Genomic DNA, 16,379 nt, shown 5'->3' on the forward strand with positions numbered 1-16,379 from the left:
ACATAAAACAAAGGCAATCTGAGTAAAGACAAAATAAACTATTTAAATTATAATATTATGTAATGAAGCAAAAAAAGTTATCCAAAATCAACCGGGCCTGTGTGAAAAAGTATTTGCCCCCTAGTTACTAAATCCCAAAATCTATGAAACTGCATTCATAATGGGGTTCGGCTGGACTAGACACACCCAGGCCTGATTACTGCCATTCCTGTTCAATCAAATCAACACCTAAATAGAACATTTTCAGCAGCATAAAGTTGGCTGAAAGGTCTCATCCAGTAGCACGCTACGCCAAGGTTGAAAGAAATTCCAGAAATAATTGAAAATTGACTGAAATTCATCAGTCTTGGAAGGGACCAAAAAACCACAGTGAGAGATATTATCTCCAAATGGAGAAAACCTGGCACAGTAGTGAACCTTCCCAGAAGTGGCCGACCTTCCAAAATTCTTCCAAGAGCACAGCAACGACTCATCCAGGAAGTCCCAAAAAAGCCAAAGGCAACATCTGAGGAACTCCAGGCAACATCTAAGGAACTCGCATTTAAGTTTAAGGGGGCAGTTCGTTTTTTACATGGGTAAGTGTTGGATAACTTTTTTGCTTCAATAAAAAAATATGTATCTGAAAACTGTATTTTGTGTTTACTCAGGTTGCCTTTGTTTTATGTTATATCTCCTTTGAATATCTAAAACCATTTAGTATGAAAAATACACAAACATAGAAGAAATCAGGAAGGGGCAAATATTTTTTCACAGCACTGTTGATCAGGGAAAACTGTGCATGGAAATTCTCATAGAACAGCACTCAGTGTTGTATAGCGGAGCACAGGAGAAGTGGGTGTGCTCATTCTCACAGCCAGAATGTATGTATGTCAAATCTGTCAAAAAAGGTGTGAAACAGCTACATTTACTAAAAGCCCAAAGAGTCGGCTATGACAGGCTTATTCTGCTAATAGAATAAACTGACAAGGATTTACCATGCTAACCACAGTTTCTGCCAAAATACAAAGTAAATACAGTTATTGTTAACACTGTAAAATCGCAACACATTAATATGGGAACTCCTTAATGCCTAATGACTCCTAAGCTTTTAGAAACTTGTCTGATCAGTGAACATCATTATTGCTGTTACTCATATTTAGGGTTAGGGATATGAACAAACCCCTATGTCTAAGTATTTAACTTCTGCTTACTTTTCTAAGCAATAAAAACATGCATTTGAAAGGCAGCTGATATAACATGCGAAAGAAATCCCATAGACTTACTGTACACTACAAGAGTGTTCAGACAAGGAAGCCCCGGGCCATATCTAGGCAACAGAAAATGGGAAATTGTGGAGAAATTGTCAGGCCAACTCCAACATGCCTAACTCCGTTACAATACTTTTATTTAAGTAATATTAAGCATTGTAACACTAGTATTGAGAAAGGTTACCATGATTTTTGTAAGGGTTATCAAAGCTTTGACATAAGCAGTTTACCGAGTTTATCTAGACTGAAATATTTAGACTTACAGTATATATACAGAAAAGCCTTTTTAAATGTTGCATTCAAACATAACCAATTTAGGCATCTATATTTCTTTGTACTACTGTTATAAAAACTGAATCGACAAACCTTTTTTTTTTACTTGCAGCGAATAGATTTTCTCAATGACCTTTCCTCAGATTTCCTCCTCCCAGCTCTAATATCATTCACCACCTCCTCTCTTCCTCTCCTCTCCTCCTCTCACATCCGCCACACTTTCCTCACCTTATTAGCTAGCTGCAGTAGGTCCATGTGAGGTTGAAACTGAAAGGCTGTGTGTTGGCACCATACTGGTTCATACTTGTGCTGCAAGTTTACTTCAACTGTTAAAAACACATATCGAGACACCAGAGTTCTGCGCTGGGTCTACAGGGTCTATTCCCTATTTGTCTGGAAGAAAGCTTACTTATAAGCTGTCTATGCATATAATACTGGCACAGGAAAAAGTATTTTAACTTAAAAAAAAACATTAAACAAATTGTCTTGAAACCTAAATAAAACATGAATATCTGATGCTCCAGATGAAGACAAGGCATACATTTAACTGAACAAATATTTGGTCACTCAGTGTGAAAGGTCATGCACAGACAAAGGGTTGTGCTGTAGATGAAGAGAAACAAAGATATCAATATTCATAGACATCCTGGCTAGAAATCAGAATATGGCTAAAGATAAAGCAAACATCATAATCAAACAGACAGGCAAACAGATCTCCATGGCGATGGAAGGCACAGAGACATACACGTCTGTACACATTATATAAAGTGACCAAACAGACAGACAGGAAGATGGTGCTGTACAGTAGCTATGGGAACAGAACACACAAACAGAGGCAGACTGAGCCTTAAAAGAGTTATGAAGTTTTCACACTGAATATTAGTAAGAATTGTCTTCAATTACAAGATGTTTAACTTCTTCTCATTTTACTGAGAAGCTTCATCATCTATTTATCATCAGCTTTCCATTTACTAAGTAGGCCAGGGGGGATTTTAGAGCTTGAGTCGAGTCTTATACTTGAGCCCCCCCAATACTGACAGCAAGCCATTTGCAAGAAAAAAGGACAAATTTGAAAGAATGTCTAGACTGTGTTTTTTCATACAGTGACCACAGACTATCAAATTACATAAAAAGGACAAAATAGCACCAAACAGTACCCTAAAATCAGTCTATACCACTTGAGTGATACACTACAAGCAGGGGTGTAAAGTAACGAATTACAAATACTCACGTTACTGTAATTAAGTCACTTTTCCCAGGAATTGTACTTTTTTTATGTAGTTTAAAAACTGTATACATTTACATTTTTTGAGTAAATTTTAAGTGCTGTAACTGTTCTTTTAATGTGCTATTTTCCCACCGTCTGTGTTAGCTAATTCCCTGTCCTGATTTTCTTTTTATCTATCAACATAATTGGCTAGGGGGCGTCTTGTGTCTCCCGTCAAATCAAATCACACACTTTAATGGCAGCTGTAGATCAGGTGCTAACTGTTATGGATGTGGAGCATGCCTCAAACACATTTCAACATCTGAACATCACGGCCGTAGCTGAAAGGGCTTTTCGCAGTGAAAAAAGCCAATTGCTTGATTGTTTAGCTTGCTCAAGACAGATATCAGCATTAATCCTGCCTCTAATTTTTAGAAACATATCAAGGTAAATTTTATATGTCTGCTTACTAGATTCTGTGTCTATTATGTAGCCTGTAATTTAACTTTCTGTCACTGAGATTATTGAGTTGATGTGAGAGATTAAGGCAATGTTATCAATAGGGCTGGGTGAAACAAATATCTTGATGTTGGTTGATCTAGATAAAATATAAAAGTTTGAATTTTTATTTCCTGATGTCTGTCGCTGCGTGCTGTTTGATTGATAGACGGCTAATGTTTGTGCGCTTTACATGTAAATGTGCTACGAGAGCGCTAATAATGATACGCGACTAAATGGTCAAATACACTTCATAATTCCACCAATGCCCGTCTTGGTGAGGCATTAATATAAACACAAAAAGCGTATTTGTATCAAAATGTTGGACTTGAAGTGTACATGTAACCGAATTGAGCACTGACTAGTAGAACATGTAATATAAAGGCTATTAATCAAACAACAATAACAAGGAAACTAAAAAAAACACTCACTACTTTTGGCTGAACAACTTTAGTAGCTTTGAAAGTATTAATGAAACAGTGACATCTTTAATAATAATATTTGTAATAATATTGTTCGTTTTTTTTTAATAATACCTGATGTACAGAGTGTTTTAATTTGTATAATAAATTACCAGGAAGGTAGAGATGATAAAATAATTTATAATTATGCTTAGCCTTTATAAAGATCAACATTTACAGAGCAATACTTCAGCAGAATATTCCACCAGTCACAAACTTCAGAAAATTGTGCATCATGCACTAGAATGAGAACTATTTCTGGGCTTAAAAGATGCAAAAACTTAATCAATTTGAAACATTTTATCCCAAAAGGAGGACAATGTGCCCCCCCGGGGCTATTTAAAAAAATTGTTGACTCAAAAATGAAAATTCTCTCATCATTTACTCGCCCTCTTGCCATCCCAGATGTGTATGACTTTCTTTCTTCTGCAGAACACAAATTAAGAGTTTTTGAAGTATATTTCAGCTCTGTAGGTCCATAAGTGAATGTGATGCCAAAATCTTGACGCTCCAAAAAGCACATAAATGCAGCACAAAAGTTATCCAAATGACTCCAGTGCTTAAATCAATGACTTCAGACGTTATATTATAGGCGTGGGTGAGAAACAGATCAATATTTAAGTCTTATTTTGTGATTTTTGGAGCTTCAAAATTTTGCCACCCATTCACGTGCAATATATGAAAAGAGCTGAAATATTCTTCTAAAGATTTTAATTTGTGTTCTGCTGAAGAAACAATTTCCTCTATTGTGCAGGTATAGTGTGTGTGTTTTTTTTGTTGTATTCCTTGCATTGTTTTGAACATGTTTTATGCGCAACAATAACTCTCTCATTCGGCATTAAGGAAAATTTAGACCCTACACATAAACTGATTTTTATGTAATGGTTTCATACATAATGATATTACAAATAACTTTCATCTTTTAATTTCTGTTGTCAATCACAAACACTTAGAATAAATATAGGTATTTTATTTCTTGCAAACAGGCATAAAAAGGGAATGTAAATTAAAGTAACATTTTTAAACTGCAGCATAGAGTTTTTATTATAAAGGGGCATATCTTTTAAATGAGATACTCTTTTACTCTTACTAGAGTAGTTTTTAGGACAGGTAATTTTACTCTACGCAAACTACATTTTTTAAGAATTAACAGTACTTTTCCTTGAGTATTATTTTTCAGTACTCTTTCCACCCCTGACTACAAGTCTGTTTAGTTATATTCTAAACCCATACAACTGATTTGTTTAAGAAACATGCTGAAATGTAAGTTGTTATTAATTGAAAACCTTGCCCAAAGCAATTGTATGGCTTCAGAAGACTTTGTATATATCACACAGACTAATTTTATGGTGCTTTTTTTTTGACAATTTTGGAGGTTTAAAGCAATAAAAACAATAAAAAAGAAACAACAACTACAAAAAAAAAAACAATATAAAATCACATTAAAAAGTTCTGGCTGTTGCACATTGATTCAGGGAGGTGGTGGATTATGTAAAACTGTTTGGCAGGGATGAGTTCTGCTCTGAGGAAGGCCAAGCAATACTGTATCTGACCTGGGGAGGAAATACTGAGGAAGGGTAGTCGGCCAGATGTTTAAGCCTGGGGGGAATGTGAGGTGGATGGGTCACAGTGGATATGAGGGTGTGGGAGTAACCCTGGAGAACAGAGATATGGCAAAACAAGAGACAAGAGTTCATCTTAAACATATAAGCATGTACACGATTCTGTGATACACAGAACTGTCTGTGACTGTACGTATGGAATGAGTGGGACATTTTTTGAGATGGGGGCGCACTGTGGGGAGGGATAACACATCAGATGGCTGGCAAATGACACAAAGCCTGAGGTAGATGGACAAAAAAAAACAAAAAATATGCAAGAGTGTGAAATCTAATCCCAGGTCCAGTTCTCTATGGGCCAGCTGTGAATCTGTCAACACTCTGCCACATTGAAAAAGCATCACACCTGATTTGTCCAACCTCATTAACCAAAAGGAAATGGTCACTTCCCTGATTGACTAATGTGCAACAACTTGAAAATCTTGCAGTCCAGTCAATTACTTCCAGCCACTAATAATATTCTGATGACAGAAAAACTAAATTTGTATATATGCCAAGGGAATATTGCAAGCTTCTCTCAAAACAACCAGGGAGGAATGGTGAGAACTGAATTGGAGTGAAGCAAGGATTCTTTCTGAGAAAAGGGATGAAATGGGAGTCAGGATAGACTGTATTAATTCAAGTAATATATTGTAAATCTGTGAAGAAGGATGAAATGAGGTGGAAGAGCAGGACTACCGGTACAAGGAATTGCAGTATTATGAATAAGTGAAAAACCAAATGGAGAAGGCGTGTTGCCACTGGAGAGATAAAAGAAAGAGGTACAAAGGAAAGAAACAGAGGAGATGATCTTTGAAAACCAAAGCGTTTCATATTAATACAATGTAAATATTGAGAGATTTAGAAATAAGGCACTCGAATGGCCTTCTGAAAAAAACTTAGCTCTTGCCCTTTAAATCCTGTTAGCAAAAACAGATTACTAGTACACAGGATGCACACTCTCACATGAACACTCACCCCACGTTGACACAGCAGCACAAGCAGTGTTGAAGTCTAGCAGGAAGAGAGAGAGACTAAATCTAATCTCAAGTGAGGATGTTCTTCAAATGGAAGCACTTCAGCACTGATCCTGATAACACAATTTTGTATGGCCCTGAGCTATTTTGATCAGGATGATCTGACCAAAAACAACACATTGCAAAGAGTCTACAATAATATGTTGCCTGTGTAAATTGAAAATGACAGGATTCTCTTTGCTTTTCAGTTTCAGTCTGAGATAAACTGGAATCACTGATGTCCGCCATCTTGGTAGGGTACGCTAGAGACAGTAGCCTATAGTGGGGAGGAGACTCGTAGAAAATTAAAAAAAAATGGTAATGCTCAATATGGTGGCTCAATGAATGGAAGTCCTCCCCTTAAGTGAAAAGAGCCCATAGTCTTTTTGATATACTTTGTATACTCTAGAACCTGTGCATTAACAAGACTGGCCTGGATGTGTTTTTTTTAAGCTAAAGAAGCAATATAATACCATTGACCCAAAAGTGCGTCGGCCCACCGGGAAAATGATACTAGATTACCAGTCCAGCCCTGACCATTGATATCAGATTATATTGTTAATTATATTATTGAAATTAAACCTTGACAAATAGTTTTTGAGAGTTTGGTCTTGCACCATTCATGTAAATAGGAGTCGTACTGTTACGTACACAGAAAAAAAGCTGCCAGGGAGCGTTACACAAGAGTTTAAATGGATTGTTCACCCAAAAATGTAAACTCTCATCATTTGCTCACCCTGATGCCATCTCAGACTTTCTTCTTGAGAACACAATGATTATTAGAAGAATATCTCAGCTCTGTTGGTCCTCACAATGCAATTGAATGTTGACCAGAGCTCAGAAGGTCCAAAAAGGACATGAATGCAGCAAAAAACAAATCCACAAGACTCCAGTGGTTAAATCAAGAGCCTGGCCATCGCGAGAACCGTGACTTTTCCTGGTGGACCGGCCACGAAATGGGGCTGCAATATGCCAAAGTAACCTGTAATATGATGAAGGGGGTCACAATATGCACCAGGGGACAGTGAAACAGAGTCTTATGGCCTACTTCTATCCTGCTTTTATGTCCTTATTGGACCTGCTGAGTTCTAGTGACCATTCATTTGCATTGTGAGGACCAACAGTGCTGAGATATACTTCTAAACAAATTTGTTTGTGTTCTGCAGAAGAAAGAAAGTCATACACATCTGGGATGGCATGAGGGTGAGCAAATGATGAGGGAATTTTCATTTTTGGGTGAACTATCCCTTTAAAGGGACTTTGGGTACACTTGAAATTATAATGTGTAATGTTATTGGTTGTACCATGTGAGGTGGAGTCAGATGCACATGATCTGGCTAATCTTCTTGGATAACCTGAAATAGACTCATGAGATTACACAAAGCAAGCATGAGTGACCCGGTGTAACAACCCATGATCAAACACGCAGGGTGGTATACACGTGAACACCATCAAATGCTGTGCTGCACAGGGAAAAGATTGTCAGCTTAGTCAAACATGTTCATACAGAGTGAGAAACATGTGAAGGTTATCAGAGATGGAAGTGACCTTGAGGAATGTTATGATAAACTTAAAGATGTTCTCTCACTTGGAATATCAAATCTTGGCTTATTTTACAACAGCTGATTTGCTTACAAGACAAATTCAGTGTCTTCCTTCAAAATTATGTGTTTGTGTCCTTCATGACACTTTGTTACAAACTGTTGATAATGATGCACTTTTTCAACCATCAAAATGAAGTATGGAATGTTGGACACTTTGTGCTTTCGGAGCACATGGCTTGCCATACATAGTGGAAGGGGTGGAGTTATCTGGCTGCACTGCTGGTCTGACAAAACAGTTGTAAATAATGAAGAAGGTAGCAGCTAGTGAAATTTCTGTGAAGACAGCACCTTGCATATGTAAGTTGAATGCTTTACCAACACACAATGCTGTATGTTGTTTGAGATAAAAGTGTTGAACTGAGGTCCACTAATGCGCTTAAGCTAGCAGCAACACATCACGTGCGCTTGAAACATCACTTCCGTCAGCTGTTAAAAGCAGAATGCTTCTGTGTAGCAACAATCCGCTAAGTGTTCTATTTGGGACAAAACTACACTTTGAAAATTCATAGACTACACGGTTAAGTGCATAGTATATTTTGTAAATGCATAGTGTATTGTGTGTCATTTGGGACATTCCATGACTTTACGAAGCCTGGTAATAACCATTTAAAAATTCCTTGGCATTTCTATGGCAGTGGGAATCCTAGTAGCTAAATGTGATTAGCTACTATATAATATTATACAGCAGTTACTAATAGAATATGTAAATAAACAATAGTCCCTGAGGTCTAGATCAATCATCAAGGCAATTGATATCACATGCAATGACAGCAAAATTACGCATCACATTACACTTTTTTAAATATATTGCCACTGATCACTTTTAAACATTCAAGTGTAGTCAAGGTTCAGGATGTGATTGATGACTAATTCAGAGCTTGTTAAATGTTAAGCAAAGAGTATCCTCCAATCTCTTGTCTAACTCCTTACCTAAAATATTTGCTAAAGAGCAAAGCAAATTTCCAGGCAGGGAGCAGCAAGTTGGTGACTCATCAGAGATAGGATCAGACTATGAATCTCCCCTATCCACAGAACACACACACACACACACACACACACACACACACACACACACACACACACACACACACATGTTGTGTTTCCATGTTTTATGGGGACTTTCCATAGACATAATGGTTTTTATACTGTACAAACTTTATATTCTATCCCCTAAACCTAACCCTATCCCTAAACCTAACCCTCACAGAAAACTTTCTGCATTTTTACATTTTCAAAAAACATAATTTAGTATGATTTATAAGCTGTTTTCCTCATGGGGACCAACAAAATGTCCCCACAAGGTCAAAAATTTCGGGTTTTACTATCCTTATGGGGACATTTGGTCCCCACAAAGTGATAAATACACGCTCACACACACACACACACACACACACACACACACGTACATTCATTCAAATAGGCTCAATGCGAAAACAGAGAAAGGAATGATGGGAATTCTCTTTAATGCAAAAGAACAATCCAACACTTTAAGATAACCAGCACAGGGCCTTAACTGTGAGGCTAACATTGCAAATGCTGTTGACAAAATAAATGTTTAGCAGACATTTAAACTATACCATTTCGGTTTCTGAACAATGGACCAAAATATTGCAGACTTCTCTTTTTGCATGGGTGTATTCAAATTTGTCCAATGTACTGCTCTCTTGAAAGAGGATGTAGCATCCCAGTAAATTATAAATACCACCTGATATGTGATGTAAACTAAAATTATTAGTTTTTCTATGTGTTGCACCTTAATTTCCTGATGTATTTCGTGATGTAACACGAAATACATCAATGCAGGGGGAAAAAGTGCTTGACAAAAAAATTTAATGGGGTCTTTAACAAGGAATTGTAGTGTTGCAGCAGAATGTCTTACCTCTGAGAGATGTGGAGTGGGGTTAAATCCACACAAGTTGCACACAATCTTCTGGCACTCTGTGCAGGTGCTGTAGTTAGTTGTGTCCCCTGATCCCAGGTTCAGCTTCACTTTACAAAGTGGACAGCAGGACTCAGAGCCTGGGACAGGAGTTTGAGGCTCCTCTACGTTTGCTGATTTCATAGAGGATTCATATGCTAATGCCTTCCCTTCAGCAATTGCAGGTTTTGGAGATGCTGGGTCTTTGGAATAAACAGTTGGAGTATCTGGGGGTGAGTCTGAGCCTGAGTCGGGGGGCGATCCAGGAGGGGAGTCTGCATCGGACCCAATGGGGGAATCCGGGGGTGATCCAGGAGGAGATTTAGGGGGAGAATTTGGTTCCTCCCCAGTGATGAGATTGGTGGCAGAGCTCAGGATGGACGAGCCAAAACCAAACATCTTTCCAGACACACTCTCAGTCGCCTGAGAAGCAGTTGCTGGAGGCTTTACTGACTCAGTGAGCCCACCGAACCCACTGAAGAGTTTCCCGGTGACTGACTCGCTGGCCTGAGCTGTGGAGCCACTCTGAGTTTTGGATGAGCCACCAAACCCACCAAATAGTTTCCCTGTAACTGACTCACTAGCCTGGGCACCTGCAGAAGGTTTTGTCACCTCTGTCAAACCCCCAAGACCAAATCCCCCAAAAAATCCTCCATCCTGCTTTGGGGTAGTTTTTGCAGGAGAAGGCTGGGGACTACCTTTTGGGCTCTGTGAAAGTTTCTGAAGAGGGGGAGGCTGTCCACGCTTTGCACCTAGTGGTCCAGGCTGAGGTCCTTGCAAGGCCTGCTGTGGCCCTGGTCCAGATTTTGGAGTTGTTGGAGGTGTAGCTCCTTTTCCTGTGTCAGCAATACTTTGTTGTTTGGTCAGCATTGGGGGCTTCTTCCCTGGTTCACCCCTGGAGGGTGACCCAGATGGTGGATCTTTTCTTTGTGGGGAGGGAGGGGCAGAGCCCTGCTTGGGGGGCTGTTTCATCATGGAAGGCCCAGGGGGCTCCATGCCCCCTACAGCCCGTTGCATCTGACAGTTCAGACACAACCATTCCTTAACCTGTGGCAGAAAAAACAGAGAAAGTCATGGCCTGAGATTACAGATGTAACCCAGAAACACATACACATATTAAAGGGATAGTTCATCCAAATATGAAAATTCTATAAATCATTTACTCACCTTCATGTTGTTCCAAATTAATATGACATTATTTATAATGTGGAACACAAACTTTGATATTAGGCAGCCTAATCACCATTCACTTTCATTGTATATATTTTTTCCCATGCAATGAAAGTGAATGGAGACTGAGGTTGTCTGTGCCTACAATTTTGTTTTACTTCTCCTAATGTGTTCCTTAAACAAGTTGGAGACACAAGGGTGAGTCAATGATAAAACATTTTTTGGAACAGTCCCATCAAATGTTTCTGTAAGAGTATACATTTGCGTTTGGTTTTACTTAAAGCTCACTGGACTTATAATAAAGAGCTCAAAGTTCTTTCAATTTGTTCAGCCACCCACTGAACCGAATCCCCCAGTATTGGTATACAGGCGAAGTACAATATATGATAATTTGAGGTGAACCTCCTGTTATTAAACTATTAAAATGTCACTTGAATTAATTTCACGTACTTTCATTGTTGATGGGATACAGTATGCGGTCTGGTTATTGTTTGGCTGAGTCATTCACTTTAACTAGTGCCGGTCCTCCCTATAGGCAAACTAAGCAAGTTGCTTAGGGCCCCCGATCCGGCACTGACTTTAACGTACAATTTAAAATCCTCCAAACAAAAATAACACTGCAAACACAACACTTAGTGACTAATAGTCTTGTTCCCTCTAACATGGACCAAGACTAATGCCAAATGCCTGCATAATGACTACCTATAAAGCTCAAGAATGAGATTTCTAAATGCAGTGAAAACAACTCCCTTCACTTGTAATCTGAGTGATGCAAGTGTCCTTGATAATAATTCACCTTCTGTGCGCATCATTTTCCTATCATCTCAGGATGAGTATGTACACAGAACCAGACAATGATTAAAACAAAACCCAAAAAACAAAAAAAAAGTTTGGAGACTTTTTAAGAGAAAGATTACATTTTTAAGAACAGAGAATATGGTGGGTACATTTTTCATTCACTTGATAATCATAAATCATCCAAAACTGACTATTAAAGATAAACTGGATGATTTTAAACTTACACTTACATAGAGATTAGGAGTTGTGATAACCTTTTCTGAAAAAAAGAAAAAAATGATATCTACATGAAAAATGTATGTCATTACATCTCATCTCTCTTATCTATATCTGGACATTAAGACTTTTTAAGGACTGTGAAATCTATGTGATGGATGTTGTGAGGGATGCAAATATGTCTCTTACCGCTGAGTCTGGAGGACTGAAGCCGCACAAGCTGCACACCTGCTGTTTGCACTGAGTGCAGGTGCTGTAGTTGGGTGGCTGATCTTTGGCCTGCACATTCAGCTCTGTAGACTTACAAAGAGGGCACATCATCCCACCAGCTTTCCCCTGGGCAGGTCCAGCCTTACCAGGCCCTTCTGCTTGAGCTCCCAGCCCAGGTTTTGCTGGGCCTCCCTGACCAGGTTTAACAGACCCTTGTTGTTGGGGTCCAGGCTCTACAGGTTTAGACCCCTGTTGTTGGAGTCCAGGTCCTCCAGGTTTGGATGCCTGCTGTTGGGGTCCTGATCCTCCAGGTTTAGGCCCTTGCTGTTGAGGTCCTGATCCTCCAGGTTTAGGCCCTTGCTGTTGAGGTCCTGGTCCACCAGGTTTTGACCCTTGCAATTGGGGACCAGGACCGCCAAATTTAGACCTTGGCTGTTGGGTTCCTGGTCCACCAGGTCTGGGTCCTTGTTGTTGAGGACCAGGACCACCATGCTTGCTTTCAGGTCCTTGGGGTGGATTACCCAGCCTTTGCTGAGGAGGTCCTTGTCCCTTAGGTGGACCTTGCTGAGGTAGCTTACCCCCTTGCTGTGTAGGACCCTTTGCTGCTCCACCTTGTGGACCAGGCAGCTTTGCTTCCTGCTTGGCTGCCCCCTCCTCCTCGTCGCCAAACAGGCTAAAGGAGGAGACAGCAGAAGAGACCGCACTTAAGGGGTTGGCTCCACTTAGGAATCCGGACGAGAACATGCCGGTTCTTGGTTGTTCTGTATCTTTGGGCTCCTGCCGGAAACGTGACTCAAGGAGGCTGAGGGATGAGGGGCTCCGTCCAGGCTTTGGCTTGGGAGGTGACCCCTCTACAAATGCATCTACAGTCCGACTCTTACTGAGACCTGCTGTGGCTCTCGTGCCACCAGCTTGAGCCTCTGGTGGCCTGTGGAGAGAACAGACAAAGGGTCAATTCCCCTTCACTAGTCTCAGGCCAACATTAACTTATATGGCCATCATTTGCTTAATTGCTCATCTGGGTAAATACCATTAACAAACTGTAAAGGGGACAGAGTATTCTGACATTAAAGTCAGTCAATAAAAGCAATAATTAAAATTCAAATGGCAGAAATATGTAAATATGAATATTTGCAGTAATAACCAAAACTCAAATTCACTATCCTTTAAAATGTTTCTTGATTCCAGTCCTGGGGACCCACAGCTCATTTTGGATGTCTCCATTATTGAACACACCCAGTTCAGTTCTTGGAGCTTTTACTAACAAGGCAAACGGTTGAATCAGCTGTGATAAATAAGGGAAATATACAAAATGTGAATATAGTGCTGTGGGTCCCCAGGACTGGAATTACTTTTATAATGCTTAACTAGTTTATTCATTTTGGCTTGGAAAGCCAGACAGTGGCAACAACATACACATCACTAGCCATAAGAAGGGTAACTGTCACTCTCAATACATGTTTTATGTGATGGGAGAGTTATTTAAACTGTTAACGCAATGGCTTTTCAAAACAGCAACCTTTGAGCTGCATTTGGTTTACTTGAACATTATTTAATACAATTATTTTAACATACCAGAGACGATCATCATGCCATGTCATATTCTTTCAGATCAAGTGGCGCTCAACGCGCAGGCATCACGGTGCTTTCAGCACCAAGGACAGCGAACAATTGTCTAATAATCACTTAATATATGGTCGGTCCACACAGTTATCAGGTGTAATACAACTCGCACGCCCCCAAAACAAGTAAAGCGAACAATGAGCATAATGGCATTTGTTCTTGCAGTGCTATATTTAGTCATATTTATACCCCTCCCCCCATTTACACTTGGGTAAAAATAACACATTTTAGCATGTGCAACTTATAAGACACGATTCAATAAGTTTCCAAATGAGCACTGCGTACATTTCACTAACATGCCAAAGGGAATGTCGATCGCGTGCTTTCGTAAGATCGAAATGTTCATACACTTGCGTTTGTTTTCCAAAGCAGCTCTCATGACATCACCTACACAGCCCACAGGAGAAAGATGGAGAGTGCATGGAGAACGCAGTGGTTTATAACAACACAGATCTGGAGTAAAAACTGATCTCTGCTAGGGCAGAGGGAGCGAAGATCATTCATATTTGGCAAGGAAATCTTTACCCAGCAGGCAATTTGAGTTCTGTCCATAACGATGGTGTCTTGTGGATTGAACAAGGCGATTTTTAAGAAAACTAGCCCCAGTACACGTATTGTGATCCTCCATATTAACGATGATCACAATAATTATGGAAAAAAATAAATCTGAGATCGTCAATATTGAAGTGCATCTCAATCACGTACAAGTTTACTATCAAATCGCATTTACACATTTAAAAATTGGGCTGGAATGCTTCTCCAAACATGCAGTCGATGCACGTTCTTGATTACGATTAAGCGCGTGAATGGGTGTGATCATGTCTTGCATCGGTGCTGCTGTCATGATGTGCCAACCTGCAGTGTCACGATCAAAGCACAACCGCCTTCAGCACAAGCACAAGTGCTCGGGCACTGGAGAGGTGGGCATCATCATCATCATCACTGCATACATTTATAAAAACGCTCCTTTGTGCGCGGGAGCATCCTTCAACTTGCCTGGACTGCCCTTTGGACATAGCGGCCACAAGCTGCTTTCTTTCCTCCTCCGACAGATTGCTTAGATCTGCCTCCACCTCTGCGGGCATCTGGATGAAGCCACCCTTTCCGTCAGGTGCGAGTCCCGCTGGAAATCCAGCGAGCGCCCCTTCGCTGCCTTCCATGCTCGCTTCGTTACCCATGATCAACCCCCGTCGTTAACCCCTTCCTCCAGCTGATTTCGCGGCGATATGGGTCTAAATGTCCAGATTAAGGTGACGGTCTCCGTAACCGCGGTCGTTGTGGATGCATGTTATTTTATTTTTCCATTTTATTCGATGGTCTCTCTGGCGAGAACGCACATCCCGAGAGCAGAGCCTCTCCGTGCGGGTCTAGAGTTGTGCGCCTCCCTCCCTCCTCCATTCGACGCGCACGTCCCGCCCCTCACAGGTGTGTGTCATCAGACGTAACCGTTGGGGGAAACGTTCAAGGGACAAACCGCTAGAATTAACAAAACTTCTAATTACCCTATTTATTTTGCTTTCAAGGCGAGCCAATAATCTCCTAATTAGCTATAATGAGGAAGCAACCGGTTTGTTTTTGGGAACTAGATGCTGTAACACTATTACAACGACCACGTTACACATCCTACATGTACATATATTTTATATTTAAGCAATAACATTAATTCATTAAGATGCTTTAAACCTTTGATAAGGGATAATATATTCACATTTTATGTTTGGTTAGACAGTATCATTCTCCTTTCTTTTAGAAGAAAAATTCAGTAAATAACTTAATTCTAAACCATAATTTATTAAAATGTTACTTTTATTTTTGGCTTGGTTGTAAGGGCAGTGCTCTATGAAAAAGCTGGTAGACCTCACAAGATAAATGAAAAACTACATAAATAGGGGGTTAGATTTGAAATACTTTTCAATCTTATATTTAAGGGTTCAGCAATTATGGTTTTGTCTCTGCTTAACGTTTATTGCCACAGTATGAGCACTGTATTTATATTTTTGTGTGTGTGTGTGTGTGTTCTCCCCTCTCTTGAGACCTAAATTTAACACTTGCATTCATGCCTTGCTGTTTTGATACTTAAAAGTTACAACTCATGTTATATATTTACACAAATTTGCAAGCTGCTATGGATAGACAGCATCTACGTTACATACAGTAAATGCATATAGTTGAAGTTGAAACAGCACTTAACCTTTCACTGGTTGCCTTGTTTGGTGCTTCAAGGAATAGTTGACTCAAAATCAATAATTTTACTCGATACACAAATTATTTGTCTTTTAAATCTGTGAAACACAAAAAAGTTTGTAAAGTAGTCTATATATCTCTTCCACTATATTCCAAATTTTGTGAAGCCATCCAACAAATATGTGTGTGAAACAGAAGGAAATTTTACTTGTTCCAAACCCATCGGACATTCTTTCTCCCATGGAACACAAAGGGAGATGTTAGGGAGAATCCTATGAGGACTGACAGTCTCAGACTCTATTCACTTCCTTTGTATGGATAAAAAGAGCAGCTTTACCATTCTTCAAAAATCTCCT

The 16,379-nt window shown here is 39.7% G+C and overlaps 1 protein-coding gene across 1 annotated transcript in view; it reads right to left on the reverse strand.

Annotated features, from left to right (window-relative positions):
• The window catches only part of LOC127638890 (protein piccolo-like), a 53,902-nt gene extending 38,885 nt beyond the window's left edge, over positions 1-15,017 (reverse strand). Inside the window, exons 1-3 of the mRNA XM_052120618.1 lie at positions 14,836-15,017; positions 12,196-13,144; positions 9,784-10,869 (exon numbers count right to left, since the gene is read on the reverse strand). Of these exons, the coding sequence (XP_051976578.1) occupies positions 9,784-10,869; positions 12,196-13,144; positions 14,836-15,017 (2,217 nt within the window). The remainder of the gene's footprint in view (positions 1-9,783; positions 10,870-12,195; positions 13,145-14,835) is intronic.
• Positions 15,018-16,379: the final 1,362 nt, after the last annotated feature.

This window comes from Xyrauchen texanus, chromosome 47 (genome assembly GCF_025860055.1).
Source record: "Xyrauchen texanus isolate HMW12.3.18 chromosome 47, RBS_HiC_50CHRs, whole genome shotgun sequence".
In the NCBI taxonomy this organism is placed as follows: Eukaryota; Metazoa; Chordata; class Actinopteri; order Cypriniformes; family Catostomidae; genus Xyrauchen; species Xyrauchen texanus.